The sequence below is a fragment of the Neltuma alba genome, unplaced genomic scaffold (assembly GCF_004799145.2).
Source record: "Neltuma alba isolate B1F8T4 unplaced genomic scaffold, ASM479914v2 tig00012361_pilon, whole genome shotgun sequence".
Classification (NCBI taxonomy): Eukaryota; Viridiplantae; Streptophyta; class Magnoliopsida; order Fabales; family Fabaceae; genus Neltuma; species Neltuma alba.
This window is the reverse complement of record NW_021636865.1, coordinates 21,918-37,063: the sequence shown is the minus strand read 5'-3', so window position 1 is coordinate 37,063 and position 15,146 is coordinate 21,918. Positions and strand designations below refer to the sequence as shown.

Here is a 15,146-nt window from a genome sequence, read left to right as displayed (position 1 = left end):
AAAGAAAGAAACTAACTTCTTCATATGCTGATAAAAACATTTAAACACGAAAACTGAGGAATGTATTCGTGCAACGGAAAAATATAGATAATTTTTATTGATTTTTAAAATAATTATTTCTCTCATATGCTGATAAAAACATTTAAACACGTTCAGAAAAGAAAATTTAACACATATTTTAATTTTAATTCCTTATCATATTTGATAACTGCTTATTTAATAATATTTTAGACAAACGCGTTACCCAAAGCAGTTACGTAAAAAGTATGACATATTCATTTGTTGTTTTCTCAAAAGTTACTCAATTTTTCAATTAAAATTTAAATATTTTTTTTGGGAAAATCATTTTTGTAATTATCTATAATTTTCCCTAATTTTAGCTTGATTCACATGTATTCTTCTCTTTTAATTAAATAGATTAATTTTCTTTTGCTAGCATAGTCAATTTTATAACTTTACTTTATCAGTACCGCTAGTCATTGTACAAAAACTAACAGTGTCAACAAAACAAAATTAAAGTATTTTTCTATGGAGGTTTTTTTTTTTTGTGCCTTCATAAGAACTCATATTCATCTATAATAATCTTGTTGTTTTTAGGATATTCGCATTTGGGGCGCTGAGTTCCCATCATTTGAAGCTACATATCTCGATGTAAACAATAATTACTGACTGGAAAAAAAGTAATGAGACGTTGTGGAAAAACTATGACCTTTCATCCATTTCAATATTACTATTTACAAGTATGGCATTACTTATACATAATTCAGCTCTCACATATTAAATGATACAATCCTCGCAACTTACATATCTTTTGATTCATGCAAGAAACTAAAACAAACATCGAACTCTTTTGGTGGCTATTTCTTCTGGATGCACCAAAACGGCACAGCTAGTTCCACACTTCTTTTGGAGCTTAGGAGTGCAGTTGACAACCTTTTTTTTTTGGTGGAAAGATGGCAATTGCTTTGTTTCGCAGGAGAAATATTAGCAAATCGGAATAAATCTATTCCATCGAGTCATATTCTAATGAACTCAATATTTTATTGGCACAAAATTCTCCTTGTTTGGCCTCACAGTTTCAACCTTTCCCGGTCAAGAAACAAATTTTATGCTTCCTCCACTTTCAACAAATCAAGTTTCATAGTGCATATAATAAGATCCTAAATAATTGAAAAGAAAAACACATAATCACTAACCCAGCTTAAGTTTGTTAATGCTCAGTTATGCTGGAGATTGGAACCCGTATATTATAAAATGAAAACTCGAGGCCATAACCGTGAATGGATTACATCATATGTCAGTTTTATTGGTTTATTTTTTTCTGTTGTGAGATTTAGATGTCAAAGGATCAGAGGACCAAGACATCCAAGAACGCTTATCAGCTTTGCAGTCAATCTTTTTCAAAACAATAAAACAAGCTGTGCCTTCTCCTTAAAGGGCAGCATCTATAATAAGGATTACTATCTCCAAATTCAGTAACACGCAGAGTTATCAAAAAATCAGACCAGACATTGAATTGAGAAGGCTGCAGGATCGCAGCTGGACAGCTCAAATGATGGATTAAACATTTTACTTTTAGATTCTTTCTAAAAGCTATGTGTAAAACAAAAACAAATCAGCACATGCCTCCCAATCAAGGTAATGGTCAGTAGCTTCATAATCAGTAAGAATAGAGACTATATGGCCGGAGATCTGCTATACCTGAGAGTTTTAATGGTATGATCAGCTTTACAGGCGAAAGAGTGCGATCCACACTTAACTGGCTTGTAAACCTACATCCACAGTTTAACATTTTGAAGTTACCAAGAAGATCAGGCATCAAATTGAAGTCATCTTTCTCAGCACATACAAAATCAAAATTGCAGAGCAAGTGTGAAATCAGATTGAAAAGGTTTTTAACAAAAAATTGCAACAGATACACTACTTATCACATCCTGCTGGCCACCCTTCAGCACCATCCCACCAAACATCAATAGGTGATGCTCAAACACCATTCCTATCAATCCCCCATCACCATCTGCCTATATTCCTTTCCAAGCAAGACTGCGGGGTCTATGCTGCACACCAGATCGTACTGTGGCACAAGTTTCTCCCAGCGCCAACTTTGTCCAGTATTTTTTTTCCCCCCCCATTTCTTGAATCATGTCAGGCGTTCGTGTCATATTGTCATTTGAAAAGGATATGAGAGCTCTATTTAGAAGTCCTTTCATTCCACAAGCACCAAAAATGTCATTGGCATCATATAGGCTCATGACTTGCTCTTTACGTTTTCGTTCAAAAAAGCAAGTGATGTCAAGAAATATCTTCCTTTGTCCAACATCTAATCCATCATAACTTATTTTCAACACATCTTGAATTTGAGGACGGGGATGCTTCTCAAGTTTTCTCAATGTATTTTAATAAAAATATAAAATTATTCAGATCAAGTTTTAATAATTTAAATTTATTTAATGTACATTTTTTTTGCCAATGATTTGTATACATTATTTGTTAGTTGATACTAAAATAATATTTTTATAAGATATTAAATCTCAATCATTTAATGTTGACCTACTAGTAAGAATAAAGAAGGGGAGGGAAGTAGAAGGTAATAAAATGGAGAGGTTCCCTTCTTAGTTCTTACTTGATTTTTTTTCCCTATTTTTTCTTCACTTACTATCTCTGTCATTGGATCAGCATTCGAGATTTAATATATTACTCCATCTGTTCTTTATTATGAGAAACATTTGATGTTTATGGCATGTTTTCCATATATAAGAGACACTTAAAAGTTGTCTCTATTTTTTTGTATTGATTTTCTATTTTACCCCTATTTATTTTGTTTCCAACTCATACTCTCTCTCCCTCCCACTTCTCTTTCTTTTAATAATTTAATTGCTCTCTTTCATACTCTCTCTCCTTATTAATGGGAGCATTGTTGGAAAAAACATTACACTTTTTACACATTAATTGTCCTCAACTAATTTTAACTGTTTTTTTTATCAACGTAATTTGGTTATTTGTCTCTTATAAGTATAAGCTCATTATTGAATTAAATAGCACATATATATTTGAGGGGTTAGAAATTAATTTGCAAACATGATAAATATGTGTAATATTTTAATCAAAACATAAAGATACTCAGATCAAATTTATATCAAATTTTAATAACTTAAATTTATTTATGTACATTATTTGTTTAGTTAATATTAAAATAATATTTTTATAGGATGTTAAATCTCAACCGTTTAATATCAAAGTAATGAAGATTAATACATTAAATCTCAATCATTTGGAAAGTACCGTGGAAACATTTGTCGTGAGATTTTTAATGTTAGCCCCGAAATTTTCGCTCCTTAATTAATGGAAAATCGCTTTACCCATTAAATACAAAATTAAGTATTCAAAAAAGTGATAGACAATTGTCCTTTAATTGAAGAGACACGGTCTTGAAGTCATTCCGTGTTTTATTTTTATTTTATTTGAGTGGGGACCAAAAGAGAAAAATCACAAGACAGTGCCGGCATCCCTGAATCTCGAGGATCAGTTATTGCGTAGGTAGTGAGCAGATGAATTGACGATCCGACCCTCATTTTACTGAGGAGCGACGCATTGGAGCTACTTTCACGTCAGGGTTCGAACCGGAGTCCCACCTTCGCCTTTACAAGGAGGAATTCTCAAATGCACCCCGTCATCTGTGCTCCAACAAATGAAAACATAACATCTTGGACCATCTTGACCCTATATGCACTTTTTTTTTTCAATTTTAATTATTTAAAAAATAATAAAAAATTCATAGGGTTTGGTAATCCTCATCGCAACCACCTCCCCCATTCTCTCTTCCTCCGTTTCGTCATCAGAGTTTTTGAAAATCCTAGATCTGGAAGGGAGACCGGAAGTATTACGGATTTTAAAACTTCTTCTAGCTCTTCTTGATTCTTGCTTTAATCTTTCTAGTTGCTGGGATGGAGGGAGTCCAGTCAGCAATGGCAAAGGGAGGAAGAGAGAACATGGAGGAGGCAACGGCCATGATTACAAACCCTAGGAATTTTTTATTATTTTTTTAAATAATCAAATTGGAGATAAAAATCTTGACTCATGGGATTAAAATGGTCTGAGATGTCATATTTTTATTTGTTGGAGCACAAATGACGTGGTGCACTAAGAATTTCTCTTTTTTAAAGAAGTGAAAGTTGATGAGAAAAGTTGAGTTTTGATGTTTGATTTTTCTTATACTTTGAAGATAGTACCGGGAGTGTTCATGAAACTGAGTTGCCCGTTATGCTCATCCAAGTCCGCAAAAAATGCCTAACCAGCCCTAAAAAAAAATCACTCGAAAGAACTGTTGGGCATGTTCGAACTGGGTAAATTGTTGGGTTGGGCTGGGTATCGGGCACAATATGCTGCCCTGTCCATTTGGCTATGCCCACAAAAATATATATAATTTTATTCATATATATTTTATTTGCCTCATATTTATTTTCTGAATCAAACGCATTATTGCATTAATATTCAGTGTTTATTGTACTTATTTATTTTTGAATGATTTTGAGAGTTAGAAACTAGAAAAACAATTAATTTTAATAAAATATACAAACAACATTTTTTTTGTCAAAGCCCACTCCTCCTGGCTATTACAAAAAACAATTTCATAATATATTACTCCCTCCGTTCCTTATTATAAGAGACAAATAACTAAATTACGTTGATTAAAAAAACAGTTAAAATTAGTTGAGGATAATTAATATGTAAAAAGTATAATATTTTTTCCAACAATACCCCTATTAATAAGGAGAGAGAACAATTAAATTATTAAAAGAAAGAGAAGTGGGAGGGGGAGAGAGTATGAGTAGGAGACAAAATAAATAGGGGTAAAATAGGAAATCAATACAAAAAACTAGAGACAACTTTTAAGTGTCTCTTATATATGGGAACATGCCATAGGCATCAAATGTCTCTTATAATAAGGAACGGAGGGAGTAATTAGTAATAACAAAACTAAGGCCAAATTGCTATTTTAATATAAAGTTACATTAGATTATTTAGATGGACATAAATAATTAGTTAATTAATATAGTATATTGATTTATTGAACATGGAAGCCCGCCCTGCCCTGTTTGCATTTACCTAACCCAAAATTAATAGGGCTTTTTATGGACAGAACCGAGTAACGGGCTGGATTTTGCAGGCTTGCAGCCTGTTTATTTTTCAGACTAGGTATCAGGTAAGGATCTTGTTCTGTTCTGTCCTGTCCATGTGCAGTCCTAGATAGTATTTAGTTTTTTACTCGACTTTCTAATCCATCTGGATGGTAAGAATGAAGAAGCGAAAACGACAAGTAAAGAGGTGTAAATATATAAGGTTTTAATTTGAAAACCTCAGCTCCTCACTGGAGACTCACCACGATCCCCCAGCTGGCCGCGACTAAAGAGGCGGCTATTAGAATCTTATTTTGTACTAATAAGAGTTAATAATAAAGTAAAAAAATATTCTTTATAAAGTTAAAAACTAAAATGAAATTTGATGAAAATTTAAGATTGGCAAATTTACACCTGGGAAAATTCCTTACAAAGAATCCTAAGTATATGAAATTTTAGTTTAAGTACCTAGCACCCGAAAATTACAAAAAAGGAAATGAGGGTTGAATTGACATTTTGAAAATATTGTGCTATTAGCCACATGCCTTTATATGACATCAATGACATTAATAGAATTGAAAATTACAAGGGCTCAACTGATAATGATAAGTATTAAATTAGAAATTACAAGTTTTATAAATTTTTTTTTATCCTGCATTATTTTAGTTAGTTAATCAACAAAGTTTTGAACTAGAAACATTAAGTGTTTAATTAGTAATGACAAGTATTAAACTAGAAATAATAAGTTTCATAACTTTTCTTATGTCATAAAAAGCCATATAGGTAATTTCAAAATATTTTCAAAATGCCGGTTTAGGCCTCACTTTTTTCTTATTATTTTTAAATGTTAGGTGCTGGAATTGAGATTTCACATTATTGGAAGTTCTTTATAAGGGATTTTTTTTTCCTTTTATACTTTAGCCTTTTAAAAGTAAAAATTATAACAACCTAAGAGTCTGGAATAATTTTGTGTTTTCAAAAACAGAAAAACAATTTTTTTTTGATAATGTGTTTTAGTTGATTGTTTTAAAAAAAAAAAAAAACAGTAACATATTTCTAAAAACTAAAAAACCAAAACATTTTTTTTTCGTGCTTTCTTGTTTTTGTTTTTGTTTTTATTTTTTATTTTTTGTTTTAAAAAATTGAAGAAATATTCTTCTCTTCTCACATACTACCAGCTACATATTACTACCAAAGACAATTACTGCCTGCTAAGTACGATTTTTTATTTTTTTTCAAATTTGATTTTTCAAAATTGCTATCCAAACAGTTTTTATGTTTGTTTCCAAAATTTGTCCTAAGAAACAACTTTAAAAAATTGTTCTGAGGATTTAAAAAAAAAATGCAGAACGAAACAAACAGGCCCTATGTTTTTAAATCTTGAAGACCCAATATTTGCATGATATTTCTTTAAAAAAAAAAGGGTTAATGTTTTGTAAAGCAAAACAGTATTTGTTTGCCGTCATGTTAGTTATTTGATTTTATTTTCTGGTTATGTTATTTGTTTTCTTTGTGTTTGTAGATTGTATTGCACGTTTGAGTCTTTGTTTTGTTTGTGGCCTTGGCTATTAGTGTTTGTATTTTTTCAAAAAAATTGATAAAGTTGACTCGTTTTAGCAAAAAAAAAAAAAAAACAAGAAAAGGAATAAAAGCAGTAAATATTTCGTATACAGTATAGAATACAAAGGAGCGCTTTGTGTAATATAATTTTTAATTTTGATAAATGTTTTTATAGATTTTTTTTTGCCGAAGGTTTTATACATTTTTAAAATAATTATTTCTTTCACATGTTGATTAAAAAAATTTAAACACATGTTCATTAAAAAAAATTTAACACAAAAGTTTAATTTTAATTCTTTATCATATTTAATGCCTACTTCTTTAACAATATTTTAGACAAACGCATTACTCAAAACAGTTATGAAAAAAAGTATAACATTTATTTTATTGTTGTCTCAAAATTACTCAGTTTTTCAATTAAACTTTAAAAACTACAAGAGTTAAATAACTAATTTGCAAATATTAAAAAATTAATCCAATTAGTTATTTGTAATAGATAAATATTATCTTCATAAAATATCCTTATTAATCAAGTGCATTTGAATTGCTTCTTGATAGTATAGCAACTCCTTAATATATGTAATCATCATATTACTTGAGAAAAAAATAGATAAATAATGAAAACAAAATAGACTAAAATCTTATATTTAAAATCAAATTGAATTTTCAACTAAATCAAATATTTTTCTTCAGGAAAAATCATTTTGTAAGTAACTATAATTTTTCTTGATTTTTAATTTCGCACCGGTATACTTTTCTCTTCTAATTAAATAGATTAATTTTGTTCTGGGAGCATAGCCAATTTATGATATGCTGTTTGCTGTTATAAAAACTTGTACTCTTGGAGTATTTTTTTTTTCACTGTTAAAACCTGTATCCAAGGACTATATCTTGCTGGTATAAAAACTTCTTCTCATCTACCATAATTTTATTGTTGTAAACAATACTTGAGGTAATGATTGAAAAGAAATATAAAAGAGACATTGTGGAAAAACCTATAACCTTTTATCCATTTCAAAACCACTTTTACAAATACTGCATTACATACACATAATTCAGCTCTCACATATTAAATGATACAATACCCACAAATTACATATCTTTCGGTCCATACAAGAAACTAAAATAAACATTGGACTGTTTTTTAGGCTATTTCTTCTGGATGCACCAACACTGCACACATTGTCAGACACTTCTTCTGAAGCTTAGGAGGACAGTTGACAATTTTTTTTTTTTTTTTTGGGGGAAGATGGCAATTTCTTTGTCTCACTGGATAGAGACCATCTACATCTGCAAATTAATTTTCATTCTTGTCAACATACTTTCTTTTTTCAGGTTAGAGCAATTAATAGTAAACTTGACAGTATATCAATAACAGCAACAATATATAGCAATGCATATGTTAAACCGTGCAGTTTTTAGCAATGTCCAGAAGTCATCATTTTATAGCAGTGTTTGTTGTTAAACTTTAAGCAATGAAAATCCTTGGTTATTATTCTGATTTGACAAATCTGAGTCTACTTCCCTTGTCCCGTCCAAAACTGATTCTGAGAGACTTGCAACTCAAAAACATTAAGTTTAAAAACAAATTTTGCCAACTCATCACCGCTGCACAATTTTTTTTTTTTTTTCGCTTGCAAAACAAATATAATGACAAGAAAACAATACATCAATGGAGAACAAGGAGAAATATTAGCAAACAGGAATAAATCTTTTCCATCAAGCCATGTTTTAATAAACTCAATGCCAATGTTTTATCAGCACAAAATTCTCCTTGTTTGCCCTCGGAGTTTCAACCTAGATGCTTGATAACCTTAGTTTCCTATTCCCAGTCAAGAAACAATTTTTATGCTTCCTCCACTATTAACAAATCAAGTTTCACAGCATAAACAATAAGATCTTAAATTTTTTTTTTAAAAAAAAAGCAATCACTTATCCATCCTAAGTTTGTTAATGTTGAGTTATGTTAGAGTTTGGAAACCCATATATTATAAAATGAAAGCTCAGTGCCATAAATAAGCGTGAATGGATTGCATCACATGTTAATTTTATTGGTTTATTTTTCTGTTGTGAGATTTAGATGTCAAAGGATCAGAGGACAAAGAAAACGCCTATCAGCATTGCAATCAATCTTTTTCCAAACAACAAAACTAACTATACCCTCTCCGTAAGGAGCATCTATAATAAGAACTACCATCTCAAATTTCAGTAACAAGCAGTGTTATTAAAAAAACAAGACAAACGTTGAACTGAGAAGTCTGCAGGATCACGGTTGGACAAGTCAACTAACTGATTAAACATTACTTTTAGGTCCCATTTGTAGGAAGCATTGAGAATGAGAGGTAAGGATTGTAATTGGGATTGAAAGATATGTTAGAAGAGTACATAGAATGAAAGCTTGCATGTTACGTGGGATTGGACAACCCTATGTAAGTAGGATTGAGAAATACCATCTCCCCCTATGGTATTGCCCAGCCCCACATATATGGGATTGCCCCATTTAACAAGCGATCACTCTTTTAACATATGTTCTCAATCAAAATCCTAATCCTCACCCCTCGCTTTCAATGCTTCGTACCAAACGGGATCTAGATTCTTTCTAAAAGCTATGCATAAAACAAATAAATCAGCACAGACCTCCCAATGAAGGTAATGGTCAGTAGCATCATAATCAGTAGGAATAGAGACTGTATGGGCAGAAATCTGCTATACCTGAGAGCTTTAATGGTATGATCAGCTTTCAAAGATTTCAGCGGTCCTTGTATTCCGTTCCAAACAACATTGCTGGGTCTACAAAACGCACCAGATCATACCGTACCAGAAAGTCCATCCACAACTGACATTGTTCACTATTTTTGTTGCATTCTCGGCGAACAATTTCCCAACCCATTTTTTGAATCAAGTGAGGCATTCGTATTATATTGTCGTTTGAAACGAATATAAGAGCTTTATCTAGAAGTTCTTTTATTCCACTAGTACCAAAAATGCCATTGGCATCATTTAGGCTCATGATTTGATCTTTACGTTTTTGTCCAAGAAAGTAAGTGATGTCAAGAAATATCTGCCTTTGTACACCCTCTAATTCATCATAACTCATTTTCAACACATCTCGAATTGGAGGAGGGGCATGCTTCTCAAGTTTTCTCAATGTATTTTCCCATGCTTCTTTGCCTCTGGAACAAAGACACAAACCCAGAACTTTCAAAGCTAGAGGAAGGCCCTTGGCATAAGCAACTAGTCTTTTTGAAAGATCTTCATATCCCCTTTCAGGATGGCCCTTTTTGAAGGCATTTAAGCTGAAAAGCTTGAGGGATTCTTTAAAGTCCAATTCCTTGACCTCATATATGTCATGAAGTAGTCTTCCCGCAGCAGCTAGCTCTTGCTTCTTTTTGCTTGTTACAATGACTTTACTACCTGGTCCCCAACAAATTCCCTCTGGAACCAGATGCTTTAATTGTTCTCGAGTACCCACATCATCAAGCACCACCAAAACTCTTCTTTTACTAATAGGCATCTCTTGAACAGGAATGGATTTACCCTCCTGCAGTTTAGAAATAAGTTTGTCACTTAAATATTCCAGCCCATGCTCTTCCGATTCTTCTCTCACATTGTGTAAAAAGCAACGGCCTTCATAGTGGGAAGAGAATTCGTCATATGCAACTTGGGCAATGGTTGTTTTACCTATGCCACTGATGCCACAAATTCCAAGGATTTGAACTTCTTCTGACTCCATTTCCAAAAATAATCTAATACGTGCAACATGTTGATCAATCCCAACAAGGCCTTTTGATTCACTAGGACAAGGATGGGTAACATTCAATCTTAACGAAACATCATGTTGATCAATTCCAACAAGGCCTTCTGATTCACTAGGACAAGGAGCATCATGTTGATCAATTCCAACAAGGCCTTCTATTTCACTAGGATAAGGACGAGTAGCATTCAATCTTAATGAAACACCATTGATGATTTTCTCGATGAGCTCAGAGTCATGACTACATCAAAGGAGGAAAAAAGAAGTATCAGAACAAGAAGATGGAATAAATTGACTGATTAACAAGTGTTATAATTATATGCTTAGTACAATTCAGTGACTCCTAATCCAAACCATTTGTGAACTTAAGGTAAAATGATGTCACATTTTTAATCTTCATTCATGATATCAATGGTACTGCAATCAGCATCGTTGCATTAAATTTTTATGTAAACTCCAGCAAATTTTTTACCCTTTTATGGACATAATAATCAGTATATCTCTACTCAAGGTAGATGTAATATCTGCCATTTGGAACTTTTAGGATTCAGAAGGAAACTGTTGCAATATCATTAGAAAATAAGCATCTAAACATTCTGATGCAAAACATGCTTAGTTTCTACGAAACAAAGACAAATGTTTTTTCAAGGTCTAAATTAGGTAGCCCCCTATACACACACGGATATATCAACTGTTAGAAATTAATGTTTAACAAACAATGTAGTTTTCGAAAGCTGGCTTACTTGGAACCGGATGAAACATAGCCAGATATGTTAGCAGCATCCGTCATGGCTGATCTCCAATTTTGCACCTTCAAATCGTTTCCTTGAAGATTCAATTCATGATCAGCAAATGCATTTTCATAAGCGCCTTTCTGATGCCGTACATCTGAGGGATCTATGCCGTAGAAAACGGGTAAGACAATCTGTTTGTTCACGTTCCTGGACTCGATTATTTTTTCAAGCTCATTCAAGCACCATCTTGAAGAGGCATAGCTTTCTGAGAATATGACGATTGAAATTTTCGATTCTTGAATTGCTTTCAGAAGCGAAGATGATATTTCTTCTCCTCTCTCCATGTCCTCATCTACATGAGGTTTAATTTTCACCCGACATAGTTCCTTTAGCAGATGGCACACAAAACTGCGTCTAGTGTCCTGGCCGCGGAAACTGATAAACACATCGTGTTTTATTTGAGAATCATGGAAAGAAGAAGGAGAAGAATCACAAACCATAGTTGGGGAGGAAGAAATTCAAAAACTGGAAACAATGGGTTTCTTCTCCAGAAACTACCCTATATTGCAACAAAATCAAACTATCTGCAGAAGGAAACTGAAGAAAGTAAAGTCATAAATAGTTCCCAAGATTTGAACCCCCACCACTACTAGAGACTGCTGGAAGGTTCCGTATTATAATAACTGAATCCGTATTTTTTGATACTACCCGTTGACATGGATATTATAAAAGCCAGCATGCTTTCTTTGTTGTTTTATTTGACTAGAACCAAAAGAGAAATACCTAGCGTTGGGCGGCTGTAAGTTGTCGGTGCAACGAGGACCACTCAATTTTTTATATTAAATTGTCTCATCAAATTTTTTCTAAAAGCTAAAATATAAAAGTTATGAAGACATCCTTGAGAAAGCTAAAAGTAGCAACGTCAAGTGACCATACAGCCCACCACGCAACCAGCCTACTTATAATTTTACGCGTCCTATGTTGAAGAGCCTGAATTTATAAATTCAAAAAGTTTTTTAAGACTAATCTTTTAGAGTTGAGTTTTTTCTTTTGGACTTGCACTTTTCATATTGGCGTTCTTATTATTAACAGTGGACCAACTAGAAAGAGCTACTTATGAAAGGTTACGATCACGAAGGGGCTTACCGGTAGAAAGCTTGGTAAAGTGCTGCAGAGTAAAATTGTTAGGATGTCAACTATTGTGAGAGGGTGCGTTTTGGGATTGAACTTTCTGTTTCAAACTTGTGCTCATCCCACAAAAGAAATGCATGTATGCTTGAGGGGGTGGGGTACTTTTGGGCATTAGTGAAGGATTGATGTGATGGCGGGAAAAAGGAACTTGATTCCAGCAATGCTTCCCATAATAACAATAATAAGAGTAACATTTTTTTGTTGGCCGAAAAACATTGATGATCCTCAATAAATCCCACATTCGTTGCCTTCATTCGCATGTAATGGTAACAATGACCTTGATCCTTCCGACCTTAGCAATTAGCGTTCACCCACCGAAGACTATGTTTAAATATCTGTTGCTTTTCCACCACCGATGGTTTTTGTTTAAATGCCAGAGAGTTAACTTTTAACAAAAGGAGGTTTTGTTTGAAATTAAGAAGAATAATAAATATGGGAGAGTCATAAGTCCCATCAAAACAAGAATTCCCTTTCTTGTTCTGTGATTTGTGATGATCTTTTTTTATTTATGACTTGCAAATTCAACAGTAAGTACTTTCAACAAAAGTAACCGCTTGAAATATATTTTTATCACTCTCTACATTAAAGTTTTAAAGATTGTTTTGGTAATATATTTTTTTTCAAAATAAATAATTCCTACAAAAAGTTTTTTTAAAAGAAAAGAAAAAGAAGACAAAACTAAAGGGTAAGAGGGAGAGGGGGGATGAGGGAGTTGAAATAGGGGAGAGAGATCAAAGAGCTGACACCAGGACAAAATGGACCTCACAAAAAGAAAAAGTGAGAGACATTTTTGAGGATTAAGGGACATGGTATTGTCACCCTGTCTGGAAAAATTCATGTTTTTTTTGCATTCCAAATTTGTTTGTGTACCTAGTCCCTTTTATTTATAAATTTTTATATGTGTAGTTGTTATTGAGCCATTTTTTTGGTTGTTAAAATACATATTTCAACTTGTAAACTTACTGTATACAAAAAAAAACTTGTAAACTTAACTATGAAAATTTTTTAATTTTATTGGTCTATAGCTTAGCTTGTTATTTTGAAAATTGAGAGTTGTAAATTTGTATACGCATACAAGTTTGGGAAAATGACCACAAAATACTATATAAAAATAAAAAAGACAAAACATGCATCTAAATAAATAAAATGACCAAATGGGTATGAAGTACTAATCTGGAATTTGCACTTTTGGTGTAAAGACTGAAATGTCCTGATTGTTTTTGAAAACTAAGGAATGTATTCGTACAATGGAGAAAGGGAGAAACTAACTTCCTCATATGCTGATAAAAACATTTAAACACGAAAACTGAGGAATGTATTCGTGCAACGGAAAAATATAGATAATTTTTATTGATTTTCAAAATAATTATTTCTTTCATATGCTGATAAAAACATTTAAACACGTTCATAAAAGAAAATTTAACACATATTTTAATTCTAATTCTTTATCATATTTGATATCTACTTATTTAATAATATTTTAGACAAACGCATTACCCAAAGCAGTTACATAAAAAGTATGACATATTCATTTGTTGTTTTCTCAAAAGTTACTCAATTTTTCAATTAAAATTTAAATATTTTTTTTGGGAAAATCATTTTTGTAATTATCTATATTTTTCCTTAATTTTAGCTTGATTCCCATGTATTCTTCTCTTTTAATTAAATAGATTAATTTTCTTTTGCTAGTATAGTCAATTTTATAACTTTACTTTACCAGTTCCGCTAGACATTGTACAAAAACTAACAGTGTCAACAAAACAAAATTAAAGTATTTTTCTATGGAGGTTTTTTTTTTTTGTGCCTTCATAAGAACTCATATTCATCTATAATAATCTTGTTGTTTTTAGGATATTCGCATTTGGGGCGCTGAGTTCCCATCATTTGAAGCTACATATCTCGATGTAAACAATAATTACTGACTGGAAAAAAAGTAATGAGACGTTGTGGAAAAACTATGACCTTTCATCCATTTCAATATTACTATTTACAAGTATGGCATTGCTTATACATAAATTCAGCTCTCACATATTAAATGATACAATCCTCGCAACTTACATATCTTTTGATTCATGCAAGAAACTAAAACAAACATCGAACTCTTTTGGTGGCTATTTCTTCTGGATGCACCAAAACGGCACAGCTAGTTCCACACTTCTTTTGGAGCTTAGGAGTGCAGTTGACAACCTTTTTTTTTTTGTGGAAAGATGGCAATTGCTTTGTTTCACAGGATAGAAAGCATCAACACCTGCAAATTAACATTTCCATCCTTGTCAACATACCTTTCTTTTTTCAAGTTAGAGCAATTAATAGTAAACTTGAAAGTATATCCACAACAGCAACAATATATAACAATGCATATGTTAAACTGTGCAGTTTTTAGCAATGTCCAGAAGTTACCATTTTATAACCGTGTTTATTAAACTTTCAGCAAGGAAAATCCTTGGTTATTATTCTCATTTGACAAATCTGAGTCTACTCATTGCCACTGATTCTGAGGGACCTGCAGCTCAAAACACATTAAGCTTGAAAACTAATTTTGTCAACTCATCGCCACTGAACAACTTTTTTTATACAAAACAAATTTAATGACGAGAAAATAGTACATCAAGAGAGAACAAGGAGAAATATTAGCAAATAGGAATAAATCTATTCCATCGAGTCATATTCTAATGAACTAATATTTTATTGGCACAAAATTCTCCTTGTTTGGCCTCACAGTTTCAACCTTTCCCGGTCAAGAAACAAATTTTATGCTTCCTCCACTTTCAACAAATCAAGTTTCATAGT

General features: G+C 32.2%; 1 protein-coding gene and 2 long non-coding RNA genes across 3 annotated transcripts; all 3 read right to left on the bottom strand.

The window, feature by feature from the left end:
* Positions 1-7,663: 7,663 nt before the first annotated feature.
* On the bottom strand, positions 7,664-9,473 carry LOC114726298 (uncharacterized). Its single transcript, XR_003738493.1, has 2 exons — positions 9,390-9,473; positions 7,664-7,967 (listed from the first exon to the last, which is right to left on the bottom strand). It is a non-coding gene; the product is annotated as an uncharacterized LOC114726298 (long non-coding RNA).
* Positions 9,474-9,484: 11 nt separating this feature from the next.
* On the bottom strand, positions 9,485-11,672 carry LOC114726294 (disease resistance-like protein DSC1). Its single transcript, XM_028912875.1, has 3 exons — positions 11,175-11,672; positions 9,657-10,672; positions 9,485-9,513 (listed from the first exon to the last, which is right to left on the bottom strand). Exons 1-3 carry the CDS (start codon positions 11,663-11,665, stop codon positions 9,485-9,487), a joined length of 1,536 nt encoding a protein of 511 aa, XP_028768708.1. The 5' UTR covers positions 11,666-11,672.
* Positions 11,673-14,555: 2,883 nt separating this feature from the next.
* On the bottom strand, positions 14,556-14,993 carry LOC114726292 (uncharacterized). Its single transcript, XR_003738491.1, has 2 exons — positions 14,757-14,993; positions 14,556-14,604 (listed from the first exon to the last, which is right to left on the bottom strand). It is a non-coding gene; the product is annotated as an uncharacterized LOC114726292 (long non-coding RNA).
* Positions 14,994-15,146: the final 153 nt, after the last annotated feature.

What these genes read in the sequence shown, in the direction of transcription:
- LOC114726294 (XM_028912875.1), bottom strand. Translation starts at nt 11,665, where the DNA reads ATGGTTTGTGATTCTTCTCCTTCTTCTTTCCATGATTCTCAAATAAAA. An exon ending in TATGTTTCATCCGGTTCCAA is followed by an intron (nt 10,673 to 11,174) that starts GTAAGCCAGCTT and finishes CCTTTGATGTAG; the next exon opens with TCATGACTCTGAGCTCATCG. An exon ending in TGATGCCAATGGCATTTTTG is followed by an intron (nt 9,514 to 9,656) that starts GTACTAGTGGAA and finishes GAACAATGTCAG; the next exon opens with TTGTGGATGGACTTTCTGGT.